Genomic DNA, 18,666 nt, shown 5'->3' with positions numbered 1-18,666 from the left:
AGCGTTGACCCGTGAGTGAAATGAATGTCCCAATTCTTTTGTCCATGTATGAACTGTAAGAAAACAAACATAGCAGTTGAGTTGTGTCATCACCTCAACAAAGCCTCTTACATAAGTCGAGTGGATTTCCACTTAGCCTGTTGGCCAGCAATGGACCAAACCGACTCATGCCGTGTCATGTATTTATTATTATAAAGGGTTGCATGGTTCCCAGCATTCCTGGACCTAGCAAGGCGTGTTTGACAAACATAAAAAAAGTTGTGGTCAGGTCAAAATAGCCTTCAATCAAACCCCTGAAAAGGTGTCATATTTCGCCATTTACGGATCTTCTAATATTTACAGTGGACCTCGCATTGCCATAAGTTTTTTTTTCCCCACACAGTATTATGAGTATTTGTATCGTAACGGTAATTTCTTAAAAACTACCACTTTTTTTTTGTCATAACATTGCGATTATTTTATCATAATACGATTTCTTCTCATATGTTACGACTTTTTCAGGTAATGTCACGGTTTGTTTTCATAACATTACGTTCCTTTCGTGACAATACAACATTTTTCTCATAAAATTTCGACGTTACTCTCATAATGTCGCATTTTTCCCCTCGTAATGTCACCACTTTTTTTCTCGCTACTTTTTACATTTAATTCTCATAATGTTGCGACTTGTAACAACGTGTATAGCGTCGCACTTGTTGTCGGCCTGGTTACGCAATTTTTCTGCGCCCTTCACCACATATTTTTCCAGATAATTTTGGTCGGTGACTTAATTGCATACTCACTGTTAAGTACCCACAGAATCACCTAGTCGCATTTTTTTCTTTCTTTTTTTTTTTTTTAATGGGGAAGGGTTGGAAGGGGGCAACCCCTGATTTTATTGGAGGTTTATCTCCACTTATTCAAGTTAATTAAAAACAAATTCTCCCTCAAGACATTGAGAAAAGGCGTCAACTATACACGGGGGGCTGGACTTGTCTTCGTAAAAATAAACCACTCAAAACGTTATCGTGCCAACACTGCACTCAAGGACTGACCTTTGTTGGTCATTCTTGAGCTGGTTATGTATCCGTGGTTACGTAACATTGTCGGGTGTGTGTTTGTTTTTAGGAATGCCTTTCACTTCATGCACTTTCAGTGTGTGACTGGCATTTGTGTATTGCCACTTTTGTGTCATTATTAGTATTAGGACTTACTTGTAATATTACAACATTGTTCTCGTGGTATTAAGAAGACCCGTTTCTCGTAATACTATGACTTAGTACAATTTTATTCTCATACATAATTTTTGTTGGCATGACTTCATTATTACTTTCTTCTTGTCAAGTTACCCTTTGTTGTCAACATATGCTATTACAAATAACAATATAATGTTCTCATAACATTATGATTTATTTTTTTCTCACAACACTGACTTTTTTCTCTTAACATTCCAACCTTCCCTTTCATAAAATAGATTCCCCAACCCCCTCCCCCCTCCCTTCATTCATTACAATTTTTTTCTGGTAACAGTATGTATTCTCGTAATATTACAACTTTTTTTGATAACATTGCACATTTTTTTTCACCTAATATTTTGACGTTATTATCATCAAATTACTTTCTTCTCGAAACATCATGTTTTGTTGAATTGGTCTGATTATTTTATCATAGTACTCTACTATTAGTACGACTTTACTTTCAAAAAGTTGACATTCACTACTTTCAAACCATATGCGGAGTAGGAAAACATGTAGAACATTTGCTTTGTGGCTAACAGGATTCATACCAGGCTCTCCTGCATTTGGCTAAATGTTAGTACGCAAGAAGAAAAACATTTGCAAGATCTCCCAAGCCGAAGGTCACAAAAAGTTGAGTAAAGCTGATATGCTTTATTTATTCCGTTTTTTAAAAATACATACACACACACATATAAACTCTTTCTCTCTCTCTCGCTCTCTCTCTCTCTCTTTCGTTTTTTTATGTAAACATTTTTAAGTATAGCGAAAAACTCATATAGGCAATGAAATACATGATTAGATTTTGACCAAGGATTGCAAAAGACAATTAAAAAAAAAAAAAAAAAGATGAAATGAAATCTAAAATGGCTTCAAGAGCTACAATATAGTTGCCAAACAAACAAAGGTGATATGAAAAGGTAATAACTGTAATATGGGCTGTTATGGCATCCATCACATATTGTACTCTGTTATGTAAGAGTACTGCTGATATTTATTTTAGTTATCATTTTATGACTCACTCTGATTTGTATGCATTCCCAAGCAGTTATGTACAAACGTTGCCGTCCAACAAAAAGTGAACTGTACCTCCCAATTTTTGTGTTTAAAAAATACATTATTAATCCGAACACCAGACATTAGGAAACATCAACATATATTGGATTGGATATTTTCGCATGTTCTGTTTGTGTTGTTATTTTCTTGTTTGGTTGGTTTGCCTTTTCTTTTCATCGCTTTGTGGTTGTGATGTTATGTTTCTGAAAAATGATTAAAAATAACGGGAGAAATGAAAAAGATTTTTTTTTGCAGCTCTATTTTGTAAAGTGAAAGATTAATTTCACAACATTTTGAGATACACCACAGTACACACGTTTTGTTGCGAAGAATTTGTCCTAAATTCTAAAAATAAAAATGTATTTTTCGACGAGTGAAAAAATTGGATGTCTAATGTTTCCTACGACTCCCGAAGGCAGCACTGCGCGGTCCTCAGGCCACAGGAAAGGAGGAGGAGAAGGAGGCGTTCAAGTCCGCAGTAAAAACGACTGACGCTCTAGTTATTTGCCCGTTACTCTTTTTTTGAAGGTGGATGAAAGAAGGTTCTTTCATAACGACCCTCACACGTCTGCCTCCTCACCACACTGGCCGCCTCGTCGTCGCGTACGCACCTTTAAAATCCCTGGACTTTCGCTTTTGTGTTTTTCTTTTATTTTCTTGGAGCTGTGTTGCAGCGGCTTTCACCATGCCGTCCCCGCGATACTCTTACACGTTGACAGCAAAGGAGGACCCGACCGCCGCTCTGTCGGCGGCCAAGTCCAACGTGCGGCGTATGGCTCCGTCCTTGTCCCGGTCCAAGCTGGTGTCCACCTTCATGGGACTCATCATCAACCAGGCCAAGGTGAGCGCTTCCGAAAGATAACATTTACATTTTGTGAGCATTACTATCGAAAGCTTGCATATTTTTTTTCTCTACATATTTTTTTTTTCTGTTGCATTCTGTAGAAACATGATGCCGTTAGTATTGTACATTTCATTTTACAGTACCTTTTATTAAACTGAAAAACCATCAACTTATTTGTTCAAAGTAAAACAAATTTGAAACTCAAGATGCGCCTTAGCTCTTAGCTTAGCACTTGCTAACATGCTAAAGTTACAGTAGCAAAATGACACATTTGTACCCGAAGCTGATTCACGTGTGTTTTCTGTTTTTATGACACTTTATTGGTTTGAATTAAATTTTAATTGTATATGGCGCTTTTTCAATGGGGCAGAGCTTATGTGCTAAGCAGCAAACAAAAAAAACCTACTCATTTGTCTGTACCCATTTTTTGCTCATAAAAGTTTTCAAATAATAAATGCCATTTTTACCTTTTGTTTTGCACAATACATGGCCTAGAAGTGAGCCTTAGTCCGGTTATCTTGGTGATTGCAAAAATTGCAAACATCTTTTACTTTGAAAAACAACGATCAATATGTTTGCAGATTTTTTAATTGATACTACGAACCACTCAATCATAATTAGTGTGCTTTTCTGCACCGTCAATTTCAATTAATGTGTTTTCAATAAAGGGATGGAATTTAAAACGATTTTTTTCATAGATTAATTGACAGATTAATCAATTATTAACATGCTAAAGATACAGACACAAACCAGCTAAATTGTTTTTACTATGTTTTAGTTATAAACGTTTCTTCTGGTTTTTGTCATTATGTAGCAGTCAACCTCATCTGGCATAGCTTCAGAAAATGAGGGCTTGCTAACTTGCTAGCACACAAAAAACAAATGCTAAACTACTATTTTGTTTGTTTTTAATTTTCTTGAGCTGATTTGGCCTCGTTAACCTTCTACGTAAGATTGTTGTCCTAGCCGCCATATCTTTGATAGCTAGCTGCTTTACGACACTCCCCACACAACCTCATACTGTTTGCCACCTAGTACAAAATGTTCATTGTGTCACCTTGAATGCATCACTTGCTAGGTTTTAATTTTTTCAGATGGGGGTGGGATTGGGGGTGATTTGAAGTGGTCACCTGCTGAGCGGTCCAAGCCAGTGACCATCTGGTAGGGAAGAATTGGAACAGAATGTCCTGTATTTTCATAAACTTGAAAACGATTCATAACATACCTGATAACTCCCGATATGAAGCGAGAGCTAATCTTATCAGCCACGCTGGTAAAGAAAAAAAAAGACGCCCTACTATATAACTGTAACAAAACAAGCTGAAAAATAATCAGCTTGTGTAGATTTGTAAAGTAAGTTGACAAACTCGGAACCTGATGCAACCTGACACCGCGTCATGTTCCTGTTCGTGCCCGTGTCCCATGTTTTTGGTGATGGCACGGTTGTCCTGGTGACGGGTCAGCGTGTACCCAGACGCTTTAAACTAAGTATGCAGAACTCGGCTGCAGACGGCGTGACCAACTACATTCTCCTCGAGCCTGCAGTCACGCTGGATGATTGGACAGTATTTTTATGCACTCACTTAGAATTTGTTTAAATTTGCCGGTAGTATTAGTGGAACACCTGAATAGATGTGGGATGGGATAATTCTATCCTTGATTAAAAGGGGTTATAATTACTTATAGATGCCACAAAAATTAGGTCAAATACAATTTGATTTGAATTGAAACTCCCCAATTTACTCCAAAATGTTTTTTTTTCCCACTGAAATACCAATTACGAGCTTGTAAGATAATTTAAGAACAAAAAGAATTAAGTAAGGAAATCTTGTCAAAATAGTATCGATGTTCTCTATATTAAATGTATGCAGAATATAAGGACTGGTCCAAAACACAATATTAGTCAGGATTAAATATGGAAAAAGAGCCAAAAAAATCGAATTCTCCCAAAAACGTTCTGGTTAATTTCAATGGAAAGTACAAATGGGAAATTTTGGAAATATTTGAAAAATTCCATGTGAATTTCAGGATTTAGTGAAAATGAACTGTTAATCAAGCATAATGTAAGAGCCAACCTTCAATTGAGTAAATTCCTGTTTTATGTCTATAACTTGCCGTTACATTCCATCTTTGAAAATACTTGGAATTTTGCAACCGAGTCCCCGGCAAATAACCGCGAACTTAATGCCATCTCTTTCCCTGGGAGCAGAAGCAGAGTCCGCAAGGCCTGGTGGGACTGAAGAACCTGGGAAACACGGTAAGTGTCCCGGCAGGCACCTCACAGCACACCCGACCTGCCACAAGAGTCTCATTTATCTCATGTTTGTTTCTCTGTGTGCGTGTTTGTAGTGTTTCATGAACTCCATCCTCCAGTGTTTGAGTAACACTCCCGAGTTGAGGGACTACTGCCTGAGGGAGGTCCATCGGACAGACCTGAACAACAACAACAGCGGGACCAATTCGGCCCTCGTTGAAGGTAACATGCAGAAGTCAGTTTCGGGGCATTTTGGGAGACCCACAGGGATGTTAGCTAGGTCCCGTGTCATTCGCTCTATCCTATCATTAGAAAACATTGCAACGTTTCAGTGCATTTTCTGAGCTCACTGTCCTACAGTTAGGGAGTCCCGCAGAGGTCACAGCTAGGTCCAATGTCATTCACCCTAGCCTATCATAAGAAAACATCCCAAATGTTATCAATGAACGTTAGCTAAGTAGGCTCTTGTTTCCTGCGCAGCCGAGAAGATAAGATTCCCTGCGATACTTTGGTCTTACCTATATGTAGCATGGTATTATGTCAAGCAAGTATATGTGTATATATGGTGTTTGTTGCGTAAGGACGTTGAGTCATTTTTATGACGCACAAGTACAGTAGGTCACAGCTAGCTTTTGTTCCTGTGTTTGAGTTATAGGAGATTAGATGGCCTTTGATAGAAACTATTAAAAGTGTTTTTGTTAGTCATTGAAGGCAAATATCTCTTTTGTCAAATTTGCTCCCCCTTTTTTCCCTTAAGAGTTCGCCAAGCTGACTCAGAGCTTGTGGACGTCGGTCAACAACGAGACATTCATCCCCTCCGATTTCCGGAGCCAGGTTCAGATTTGCGCTCCCAAATTTGCCGGTTGCAAGTAAGTCCCGTCCGTCCTTTCCACGTTTTTTTCCCTTTTTTCGTTCTGGCGTCAGCTGGCTGACCCCCACCCGGCTGTTCTTTGTCTTGTGCAGTCAGCAGGACGCCCAGGAGTTTCTGCGTTTCCTGCTGGACGCCCTCCACAGCGAAGTGAACCGAGCGACGGCATGCCCCAGGGCGTCCGTCGAGGACTTTGACCACCTCTCGTAAGTCTGCGCGTCATGTCCGCGGGTCACCTCTGCTCCAAATAAGTCACTCAATGACCATAAAGCCTGAACAGAATTTTACGATCGCTGACTTGAATGTCACCCTTCTTAAAAATGACCTGCTCCCTCAGCATTTTTTTCCCTGCACTTATATACTGTAAATTCCTATGGAAATACTCTATCCATGACAGTATGGTGACCTAGTAATTGGTTTGTGTGCCATGAAGTTCTGAGGTCCTGGGTTGAAATCTCAGTTCAGGCCTTCCTGTGTGAAATGTGTGCGTTCTTGTCTCCGGTTACTCCGCAGAATTTATTTTTAAAGGATTGATGTCACTTGTAACCCTTGGCGAATCATCGCATTCTTTTTGTCCATTTTCATGACAAAACTCCAGCTACGCCTGTGTCATATATGGCCTAGATTCCCAGTTGACTTCGAAATGTTTTCTTCCCAGTGATGAGGACAAAGCCAAACGGATGTGGAGTTTGTATTTGGAGCGGGAGGACAGCAAAGTCGTGGGTAAGCGTTTGTATGGCGTCCGCCTCGCGATTAGCGTCCCAGAGATCGCATCGTTAGGCAAAACTGAATCATTTTGTCTGTCGTAGATCTGTTTGTCGGGCAGCTAAAAAGCTCCCTGACGTGCACCGTATGCGGCTTCCGCTCCAACGTCTTCGAGCCCTTCTGGGACCTTTCCATCCCGATCGCACCGGTCAGAATCACACAAAATTCAAATGGTCAGACATAGATAAGCCCGCCCACGGCTGTGTTGTCTCACCTGCGTTTGCGTCCACAGATCATCTCCGACGAGGTGACTCTGAAAGATTGCCTGAGGGTCTTCACCAAGGAGGACGTGCTGGATGGAGACGAGAGGCCGGTAAGACCTCGGCGCCTCTTTTTTTTTTTTTTTTTGGTGAAAAACGGTTGCCCTCACTGTTTTGTTGTGTTTCTGCCACGCAGACTTGCAACAGATGCAAAACCAGACAGAAATGCACCAAACGATTCAGCATTCAGAAGTTCCCTGAGATACTTGTGCTTCGTATCCTTACAAAATAAATCAGTTAAATTAAAACTCACCTTGCATCTCGATGCCAAAGAACTATATGAATCGATATATTATTATATACCGGTATGGCCTCCTTGACTCGCACCTCCCCGTCCAGACCTGAAACGTTTCTCCGACTCCAATATCCGAGCCAGCAAGCTGTCCACGTACGTCAACTTCCCCCTCAAAGAGCTGGACCTCAGGGAGTTCGCCTCCGAGGGCAGCGGTGCGTCCCACGGCCTCCAGCAGAACCTTCCGGCTACGTCTCGTTTTTGACTGTTTGTCTCCCTCTGCGCAGAGCGCGCAGTGTACAACCTCTACGCCGTGTCCAACCACTGGGGCAACACACTGGGCGGCCATTACACGGCCTACTGCAAGAACGCAACCGTGGGCGAGTGGTACAGCTTCAACGACTGCAGGTCCGTTTTCCATAAAAACAAACAAACTAAATGTACACAATTTGGCAGTAATGTCATTTTTTCCTAAAGCAAAGACAAATCCTTTTTGATGTGTTTTGGATAAAATGAAAAAAAATAACTGGTACATGTTTTCTGCTATTGAGCGATATGTATGGTTAGACTGTTTATTACATTATTACCACAAGTTTAGTTTATAGAATTAAAAACAATGAAAAAGATGGATAAACACATTACAGTGGAGATTTAAAGTTTAATCTCAAATCATGTGTCCTTATTGAAATGAATCAATGAATTAATCTGTTCGAGTACAGAATTTTTTTTTTTTTTTCATAAATATATTTGCTCTCCACCTTAGCTGCAAACACAGAAAACGCAGCCACAAAACATGAGTTGCTTTGCTTCTTTAGTGGGGCTATCGGCAGTGAGCAAATCAGGCTAATGGTGCATTACTGCTACCAACTGGTATTGTCCTTCCACTGCAAGGAAGCAATGGCAATTAACGAGATCCCGATGTTTTGTAGTTTGCTGGCGCCATCTAGCGGAGGAGTTCTGAAGTGAACTTGTGCCTTCTGTATTTTAGTTTTAACATGTAACTTTCATCATTGAGTAAATAAACGGGTAATAAATATAATTTTATAAAGATCCAAGTTATGAAAAAAGTCAATAGTAGGAACATATGTGACTTTACTACTGTTAATAAAATTTTTAAAAAGTCGAATAAATATCCAATGTTAAACAATATAGTGGATGCAGTGAAACTTCATCTTAGGAGTGATATGTGATTTTTTTTTTTCCAATATGTTATCAGTTGCTGGGCAGTTTTGTTCTTTTCCTTTTTTTCTTTTTTGTCTTGAGTTGTCTTGAGTTATGAGGTACAAGCATGGTGTGTATATATATATTTCAATATGTATATGTGTGAAGCTACATATAAATGTATTAAATATGTACACTAGTATTGTACACAGTACTTCTGTAGAGATGTCAATTCCAAGGTAAAATCTGTGAACTTTTGATGCGCTTTTTACGCTTAATGTGCCTTATTGTCATTAAACTAATTGGACTTTAATTCTAATTAAAGGGAGTCCCATTTTCATTAGCTTGTTAGCGCAATCTCGTCAACATTTGGGCGTTTTAACCACTGTGGCCCTTTGTTGTTGTATGTGTGTGTTTGTAGGGTGAGCCACATGTCCTCCAGCCAGGTGCGCAGCAGCAACGCCTACATCCTCTTCTATGAGCTCGCCAAAAATCAGACGTTTCATCTTTAAGACGCCGTCAGGTTACATCAACAACAACAAAATAACCCAGCAAGAGACATGAGAGTTGACTGCTGGATGTTAGCGCCACCTTGTGGCTCAGACTGTGACAACCAGGTCATGGGATGAACTGGAATCCAAGAACCATGACTGTCTTTTTTTGAGGATTATTTTTCTTTTCTTTTTTCTATGCACTTTAAACACGGACGACATCACCATTTGGAGAGACATTTGGAGACACAAAAAGGTGTCAAACTTGACTGCTGTGTTTTAATTTATACGAAAGGTAAGGTGAATAAGGTGAATAGTACTTTGTAAAACCATCCACACCAAACTGTTTAGAGATGATGCTTTATTTTTGTACAGCACGGTTGAATGTATAACATCAAAAGCAGTGCAACAGGAAAAAAGGTGCTGAGTGTGTGTGTCTTTGTTTGTGCTAACCAATTAAAGTCATTGCAAATTTACCTGGCTTTGTTTTTAATTGCTGAAAATTTAACTAACCTAAAAACAAATGTCTAATCTTATTCTGTATTGTTTTTGTTAACAATCGTGTGCTCCGACCATGGTGCAAAAAAATAGTAGTACATCCCACAATCCCATACGGCGGGGCGTGCTTCGCATTTTCGAATCCACCTACTAGCTAGTGAGTGTAAATATTTTGATAGTTTACGCGACTACAAGTTTTAAGTGAATTTTAAGAATTTTTGTAGCGATGGAGAAGTAAACTTAGACTTTAGACAGGCAGGCGAGTGTACGGGAAATTGCGTGTGATTGGCGATTTGGATCCTCAGAAACATCAACGGGAAGACTTGCTGACCAGAGGTATGATATCGATCTTGTCAAATATGTATGTACAATACACACGTCTGTGTACAATAGTCAAACGGTAGTAGTCATCTGAATTTAGGCAAATTAACTTAACGTGTTCTCGTCGATCCACTACAGATTGTCTCAGGGCAGGGCACTTTTCAACTACTTCTACAAGTAAGAGGCAAAAGTTCTTACTTCAAGTTGTTTAATTGTTACTCCAAGCTATTGTTCCATGCAACACTGGCGTGTAAAACAAGTGGTTAAACAACGAACGTCCGCTAGGTAAATGCTGTCATACAGTAAAAGGCAGACATGCTAACCCAAATTAGCACCGATGTTACGGTAAATAAACCTTTAAACAGAGCACAGGGAGCAGTCCATGGTGTTGTATAATTATCTTTTTCTATCATAACTATTAACGAGGACACTGGAAAGGACAGCGCATCTGCGTTTAAATGTGAAGCTATCTTCAGAATACTAAACGACTGCGACGTGCGTGCCTTGTAACCATGGCAACAGCTAGCGGCGAACAAGAGGTGGACAGTTTTTTTTTTCGTCGATCGCTTTTCTTTTGGGTGGGCGTCAAACCTATGGTTTGTCATGAAGATGGCTGTCATGAAGGCTAACGAAACCTTTTCGTCGCTAACAGAATTCAGATTAGGGAAGTTTAAAAAATACTTGTTTTGTCAGTATCAATAGAATCGCAGCAATATTTGAGATATTATGGACATTGCCATTTTCTTTTCCATAGGTGCGCACTCAAAGAGGAAAACGCTTCATGTCCATACAATAGTGAAGCGATTTGTTTTGATATTTTAAGAAATTTATGTGGGCACAGGTTGGAATGTGCACATGAATTTTGAAGGCGATTTGTCGTCTTTTATTCTCGTTAATCTTTTTCATGTACACACTGGTACATTTGATTTGGAGGTGATGGGTTGGATGAGCGGTGGTGCATATTCCCGATGACACGTAATACTTTGGGGGAGCCCTTGGAAAATCTTTCCATTTTTCTCCTGAATAGTATCAATAGTTATTATTAAATGTGATTTGACCATGTTTCGTTGTGTGTTGCAGGTGAAGGCTACAGGCCTGTCGAAGCAGTAGCGACCTAACCAATGAGACGAGACACTTCTCAACCTCCCAGCAGAGTTGCCTTTATCGACAAAGAAACTAAAACACGAAATAAACATTAGCGATTGTTTGTGACTGAAGCAGACAGGAAGTCACTTGTGTGTTTTATTCAAGCACTTTATTCACGATTGCCAATAAATCAAAGTTACAAACTACACTGCCTCTTTGTCATATACGTCTTCAATTTCAAACCAAGTTCACTTTTCAAACTCTCTCCCGATGGATGACATCATGAAGTTGGGTGGGGGGGTTATTTGTTAGGTGTGTGTGTGTGTGTGCTTTTTGATATGCTGTTATGCTTGGTATTTTTGTCACTGTGTTTGGTTTGGAGTTAGACTTTTCATTTGCTTTTGTCTTTTATTTATTTTGTGGTTAGTTATTTTTATTTCGTTGTTGTGCTTTGCACTTCAACGCCACCGTTTTGGGCCAAGCCATCGCCTGCACGTCTTCAGTCCTCCAGTAGATGTCGCTATCATCGAGGGCTTCACGTTGCACTCTGAACCTCCCCTCCGACAGAGGGCGATGTCTAGAGACCACCTGACGAAAACGTTAATTTCCCCTTCTTTTGCCTTCCCCACAGCTCCTCGCTGAGCTGTCCACTTCAGCACCACAAGCCGAGCACAGGCTGAGAGGACTAGCTAATGCCGCAAAGCAGGAACGAAGAGGACCAAGCCACGGCTCCACAACATCAGCATCAGCTACCCAGTCCACAAGACCGACGAACACGCGCCGATTTTGGCTGGGGACACCTCCGACTGCGTGGCCGAAGACTGCGGGAAAGGAAAGGTAAGAGTTTTGGAAGAAGCTTAAATGGGATCAAGTCGATAATAATGTGGCATCACCGACGGGATGATAACAAGCTGGTCCCGTAAATATTGTGCGAGTGTTGCCGAAGGGGGCATGTGTGTGTCCGAAAAGACTAGTCAGTAGTTTTGGTTGACAAAGGACGACGCGGACGTGGTGTTGTTGCCACAGCCTCCCCTCGCTGTGCAGATGGTGCCATTCTATAGCTCGTCCATGTTTCGCAGCCTCCCCAAGACCAGCTGCCGCTTCATTGTCAACACGCCCGCCCCCCCCCCTTCCTTCCCCCGTCTGTCTCCTCCTCCGCCTCCAGCCACGGGACAACATGTCACATCGTTCTTTTTGGTGGGTTAAATGAAACCAACCTGTGCGGTTTATTTGCTTGCCGCGCGTTGTAGATTTTGACAGTACTCACACTCCGTACTCAAAGTGGAAGTACATTTGTCTAGAGAAAAAAAAAACAGTCAGGTAAATAGAAGCGCTGATTCAGCTTTTTGAAACATGTTCATATACCCCAATGTTGCTGGCTGCTGTCCCAGATTTTTTTTTCCGTCCACCCGAATCTCAATCAATCAAGATCTCAAACGAAGTTGGCTTTACATCTTTCTACGTCTTTTTTTCCCCCGTTGTCATTCACGGAGATTGAAAGGAGTAACGAGCCTGTTTTGACAAGTACAACAAACGTTTTCTAATGTCAGGAGTAAATGTATAAAGTTGTCAAAAAAGTCAGGAAAGTAAATACTCAAGTAAAGTACACATAAACGTAAACCAAAAAAAAGAAAAATTACATTTCCCATTATACCAAACATTGATACTGTAGCACTTCAGATTACATCTTAATCAGTTACAGTATATTAGTAATTAGTCACCAACAAATCTATAAATATTTGATAGGTTTGTTTATATGAGGAGCTTTCCTTCATTATGGTCATTTTTAGGTTATTGGAAGAAACCATTTCCAAACAAAACAATTTGACAAATGGAATTACTGTATATTATTTAAATTCACACAGCAGTAATTTTCTCTTTTATTCAGTTAATTTTTGTCATCCCTTTGTCATTGACATTTTTACAGTTTTATCTCCCCTTTATTGCTGTTGGTCCCGGAATAAATAAATACAATGTATTTTTACTGTTTTTGGTCATAATTTAAGACTTACAGAGTCTTCAAAACAACAGGCCCCAACCTATTTTGCACCACGGATCGATGTGTTTTGACGGAGCAGCAAAGAACACTCCACATAAACTGAATGTACAGTAGTTGGACGTAGTGGGAGCCCTGGGCTTGTTTCTGTTCAACAAGACAGTCCAATTTGGGGATAAAATCTTACTTTTATTTTGCTGTGGGTAGGGAATGTTTCAATGTCATTCTCTTTGTCGTGTGATGTAATGTGTTAATTATAGAAAAAACGATTTTAAAAGAACTAATATCGAATGCGTAAATCGTTCAGGCCCTACTTCAGTGCTTTTCTTTTTTTGTTTTTTTTAGTTTGTCATATAGGTAGATCAGATGGATGGAATTATTATTTTGGTGGAAATGTTGGTTGCTTAATGTAAGTGTAGATGCAGATTGCATTTGTTTCAGACTTTGTGGTCATGGATTTTTGTGTCAGACTGAAAATGTAATTGAAGCACGATGATGCCAAACCATTGAATTGGTGAGATGGTGTTGGAAAGGAGTTTTATCGTCACAATGCGATTGAGATTATTGTGATTGGATAGGGCTACTCAAAAATATCAGACGGGGTAGTAATGTGTTCCATTTACGCCATTGCATTTAATGAATTTTTTGGATTAAGTGTATATGTCAGGGGAGTTTTAACGCAACATATGTTTAAACACCTTTTTTTTTTTTTTTTTTTTACTTTGTGACATTGAGCTGTGTATTTTGTCAGAGAGACTGCCTCGGGTGCAGTCACGTGGCTGTTTCGCCAATCCAGCGTAATCGCTAACACTGTTTGACCCCGTTTCACCAATCCAATGGAGCCAGGCAGACACGACTGCATGCGGTCTCTGCGGCCTCCGCACACAATGCCGAGATTTCGACGTGACCTACGTACATGTAGTATGGCAGAAAAAATGATGGCCTCACATTCAGTCGTTGAACTCACAGCCCCGTGTCAAACTCGAGGCCCGGGAGCCGGATTTGGACCGCTATATCATTTTATGTGGCCCGCGAAGGCAATTCATGTGCATTGACTTCATGTTTCTTCTAAAAAAGGAAGTCAACCCAAACATATTTATTTCAAGAATATGTTCCCAGCAGGCCCACTAGTTGAACCACGGCATTCTGATTAATTTTGCGTTTGTGGAATATAAGTTAAGCAGCAAAATGCACTCGTTTTTAGCCATCTCCGGGGGCGGCCATTTTGTCTTCTGTCGACTGAAAATGACATCACAGCTGCTCACCACGACCAATCACGGCTGACCTGGTTTCTGAATCTGAGCCGTGATTGGTCGTTGTGATGTCATTTTCAGTTGACAGAAAACAAAATGGCCGCCCCCAGAGATGGCTAATAACGAGTGGATTATTACTTATTCCACAAACACAATATTTATCAGAATGCTCTGTTCAAACTAGTGGGCTTGCATAGAACATATTCTTTAAAAAAAAATGTTTGCGTTGACTTTTGCCACTTTAAATACAAAATTGCAAATTGTCTTCACTTAATAATGTTGATGTTGCAAGCATTTTTTTACTGGCAAAAATGAATTTGGCATAGACTACAAAAACAACATCTATATCATGCTCCGTCATCTCCAATATGTGTGCCTGATAAAGGTCATCATTTCCGTTGACAAGAATTCCACTTCAAACTTGGGAAAACATGCTTTTCTATGTAACCTCTGCCCGGTGAGCCGATTGTGCTGTTTCACCAGGGTAAACAAAGGAAGTTGATGTAATGCCATTTGTTGTTGCTGAATTAGCCTTAATCTGGTATTTTATAAAGATTTACTTCATTGTTTTAGTTAGAGACATCGGGCGATATCTTAAGTTGCACATTCCTATTCCATAGTTTCGTCTTTGACATTTATGCCCCGATTTGGGTCAGAAGTTACTCACCAGTTACTTTATAGTTGAGGACTACTTTTTACTTTTACCCACCTTTGGCCTCACATCCGTTTGGACCCAGCTCTATGTTGTCATTAACCTGAGATTGGCAGCAATACAAACCTGCCCCCCGGGCCACATCCATTCTCCAGTTGTTCTCCTGCATTCAAGCATCTTTCTGGCAGCCTCAAACCGCCCCTCCCCCTGCCCTACTTCCCTCCACTCATGGAAGAGAGGACACAGGGAACAGTTGAGCGAGTGGCATTGGAAGAGCAGCAGGAGCTCCCTCTGCTCGTTCAAAGACAAATAGATGGAGATCTGTGGGGAACATTAGTCAGAACAATTAAGCTCAGCTTCTACTTGAAACTGCAACTCGGAACCAGTGGGTTTTATGCCTTCACGTCAGGTGGCAACGTCTTTTGTGTTTTGTCTGAAAGGCTTATCGGTATGTGGGAGAGAGGATGAAGGGCAGCATTTTTAAGACGACTGTATAGGATTTCTGAAGTGTCACTATCAGGAGGCTTAAAGGGAAGTCGATCCAAATGTATTTTTTTCCACAATATGTTCCATGTAGGCCCACCAGTTGAAACAAGGCATTCAGATTAATATTGCTTTTGTGGAATATGAGAAATCCACCTGCTAGCGCTGGGGGCGGCCATTTTGTCACTTCTGTCGACTGAAAAAAAAAAAAAAAAAAAATTTAAAATTTAAATAGGACTTCTGTACCTGCCCGGTTGAAGACACATTTCTATTCTCTGGCTTTTAATCAGACCTAACATTTTCGGCTCTTTTTTTGTAAATCGTAAATTGTATATAGTGTTTTATGTTAATTTATTGATTAACACGTGTGTACTTTGGCCTTTTTATTGTTTATTATTTATTGTTTATTGTTTTGTAAAGTGCTTTAGGTGTTATGAAAAGCGCTATATAAATAAAATTGTATTTTATTGTAATTTGACCAAATTTCATTTAGATTCATTGCCTTTTCAAAGCACACATAGACGAGCAGAATCGTAAGCTATGTGCTTTTAAGTGTCCGTGTGGTCATTGCCAACCTACTGGCAAGCATGCCGCACTGTCTTCTCCTTTGAGGTTCCACCTGAGATGACTTATCAGTGGAAGCAAACGCCCACACTGGCCTCATAGCAAGCTTGTCTCGTAGTGCTGGGGCAGAGAAAATAGCAAGCCAATCTTTCCATGTTCAAGCGTTTCCATTTATAATCGTCCCTCGTGTACCCGTATTTTCACAAAGAAGTCACACACACACACACACACACACACACACACACACACAGAGGCATGCACTGTCTCTGCTGTCACAGTCTGTTTTTGATGTCTTATCTTATTTCAGACCATTTTGCTTTGTAGCGTGTAGCCTAGCGCAGGGGGAGTTAGTTAAGTCTTGCTATTTTAGGTTTTGTTTGCATTATTTTAAGAATCCCCACAGACCTTTGGTTTTATTTGATGACTTTTTGTAGTTTACTACTGGGTCATTTCAAAGACTGTGTGTGTATAAAATCGTGATACGCTGCATTTTTTTTTTTTTTTTTCTCACAATAGTTATTTTCAGTCTGTAGACAAGACTTCTTTCCACCATGTTTATTTGTAACACATCTTCTACTAGTCTATTGGTTCTTAGCCTTGTCGGTCGTGCTGAACACTGCATGTTTCAAAATTGCATTTTTTTTTTTAAACCTACAGTACATTGGAGTTATGACGGTCACTTTGTTCATACAATTCGACTTGCGCACAATATTTTTTTGTTGAAAATGGACCTCTATTTACATATAATTTTTGATCTTGGCAGGGATGAGCGGCTCAATCTGTTATGTTGGGGTGCGCAGATCACAATTTTTTGGCCGATCCCCAATCTTTATGATGCCTGACCTCCTGATCCTGATTTTTGCCAATCCCATTTTTTTTTTCGCTCAAATAAAAATGTAAAAAAAAAAAAATTTGTCATCTCATAGCAGAAGAGGACAGTGGCTGAATGTTTCATACCTCTGTGGAGGGAGATGAGCTTGGTGGAGAACATATGTTTTATTTTAACGTATTGACCGATCACCGATCCCCCAAAATTGAGGAAATTAGCCGATCGATTGGTGCACCCCTGCTGTTATATTTCTTCTCGCGCTGAGTAACCATTATTCGCAACATGCACAGCACATTGCCGTAAACTTGAACTAGTTGTATTCCTCCACGGCTTAAGGCGGAAATAGAAAGCTGTTGCATATGTAGGCAGAAATTCCACCTCCGCATGCTTGATCATCCAATCGCAAATCGAATAGCAGTTGCGTTTGTGAATGTCATGTAATGGAATTACCGAAAAGTATTTCATTTACATCAAAAAAAAAAAAATTTTAGAATGTATGTTCTTGATTGAAATGTAGCATCTCTTTAAGACAGTGAACTTACTGTCGGTGTAATCGGTGCGATTTTCAAGACGACGTGACATCGGAAATTGAGTCTTCTTGCATTCTGTTTGGTAAATTGTATTTTCGAAGTTCAACTCTTCCTCTGTGGGAAGCTTTAAAGCAACTTGGAAGATCACAGGAGTGTCTGCTTCAACTTGTGATCAAAGGGAAATTTCCGTCCCACGTTGCACTCCGTCTCACGAAGATGGGCAAAACGACATAGATGAACATTTTTAGATCAAAGATCCCGACTGAATAATTGAACTCGTGGAGTTGGAAGGAGGGTGTTGATCAAGAATTTTGTCCTCTCTGACATTTATTCCCAATTTTTCATTTAGGATCATGCTTTATTCACAAGCGCTACAACTCAATTGTTCCCTCGCGCATTTGCGTGCTAACCTTTTTAAATGTGCCGTTCTGCTTAACATACTGTACCTGCCGTTTGAATTCGAGCAATACAAAAAAAATGTCGCATGGAAACGGATTTACTGAATTCTATACACTGTTGAGAAAGTGAGGTATTCTATTAGAGCTGTGGCCTTTTGAAGCCGCCACATAGTAAGTGTTCAAAGGGCACTGTTAGACTGCTCGTTAGCTTTCTCTGGACTGTGTGCATGCGTGTGGGTGTGTTTGTGGCGCTGTCCCCCAGGGATCCCCTTTCCGCTACCTGACCAACTTTAAAGCTGCTTTGAATGTCCAACGAGCGGCGGTGGGGTGGGGATGAAAGGGATGAGGGAAGGGAGAAAATATGACACGGAATTATCGGGCAATTTGGCGGGTGGGACTAAAATTGACTGTCAGATTTAGAGATCAAGTAGTGCGAACATTATTTGCGAATGCCTTTTCGAACCGTATTCGAGCTCGAACGAACCCTGACAAAAAAATAAATAAATCGAAATTGACTACACTCGCAAACATTCGCCACTTAGTGTGATACGGGTTTGAATAGGTAGGAATTAGAATTGAAGATGACAAACTGAAAAGCCGACATTCGTGCATCAGGCTCACTGTCGATTTTTGAGAAAATTAAAAGATTTTAAGTGGGCCTAAAAATATGATATGTTTATGTGTATCCAGTGCAATGAATTTCAATGTTTCATTTGTGTAGCGAAGTGATTTTGAATGTTTTAAAGCAACACTGTGTCATATGTCCGTTTTTGTTGAGTATGGCGGCGCCATGTGAACAAAAGCGGTAGTGTTTTGACAAAAATCAACCACATTTCCCATGCGTGCCAGCGCATAGTGTCGTGAAATCCTGAGCCGTCCTTATAGCGAAAGGAGGAAGTGAGTATGCCGTA

General features: G+C 40.3%; 2 protein-coding genes across 7 annotated transcripts in view; both read left to right on the top strand.

Moving 5' to 3' along the window:
• The first annotated feature begins 2,710 nt into the window (after positions 1–2,710).
• Positions 2,711–9,621, top strand: LOC147133399 (ubiquitin carboxyl-terminal hydrolase 2-like). Its single transcript, XM_086057435.1, has 12 exons — positions 2,711–3,111; positions 5,324–5,371; positions 5,464–5,590; positions 6,126–6,237; positions 6,332–6,442; positions 6,895–6,959; positions 7,046–7,149; positions 7,234–7,314; positions 7,398–7,476; positions 7,601–7,708; positions 7,781–7,901; positions 9,076–9,621. The coding sequence occupies exons 1-12, from the start codon at positions 2,803–2,805 to the stop codon at positions 9,164–9,166; spliced, it is 1,356 nt and encodes a 451-aa protein (XP_085913561.1). The 5' UTR covers positions 2,711–2,802; the 3' UTR covers positions 9,167–9,621.
• A 2,065-nt stretch (positions 9,622–11,686) lies between these two features.
• Positions 11,687–18,666, top strand: part of srrm3 (serine/arginine repetitive matrix 3) — a 57,131-nt gene continuing 50,151 nt past the window's right edge. For all 6 annotated transcript variants that reach the window (XM_086012760.1, XM_086012762.1, XM_086012761.1 and 3 more), the window contains exon 1: positions 11,687–11,887. The gene's annotated coding sequence lies outside the window, so the exon portion shown is untranslated. The remainder of the gene's footprint in view (positions 11,888–18,666) is intronic.

Source organism: Filicampus tigris, chromosome 17 (assembly GCF_054856515.1).
Source record: "Filicampus tigris isolate MCC_2025a chromosome 17, RoL_Ftig_1.0, whole genome shotgun sequence".
NCBI lineage: Eukaryota > Metazoa > Chordata > Actinopteri > Syngnathiformes > Syngnathidae > Filicampus > Filicampus tigris.
Note: the sequence above shows the minus strand (reverse complement) of the source record. Positions and strands in the feature narration are given on the sequence as shown.

Bases quoted from the DNA above. Each gene is read 5' to 3' on its own strand.
- LOC147133399 (XM_086057435.1), top strand. From the start codon at position 2,803: ATGAAAGAAGGTTCTTTCATAACGACCCTCACACGTCTGCCTCCTCAC. The intron at 3,112-5,323 runs GTGAGCGCTTCC...CCCTGGGAGCAG, and splicing joins TCATCATCAACCAGGCCAAG to AAGCAGAGTCCGCAAGGCCT. The intron at 7,709-7,780 runs GTGCGTCCCACG...CCCTCTGCGCAG, and splicing joins GTTCGCCTCCGAGGGCAGCG to AGCGCGCAGTGTACAACCTC.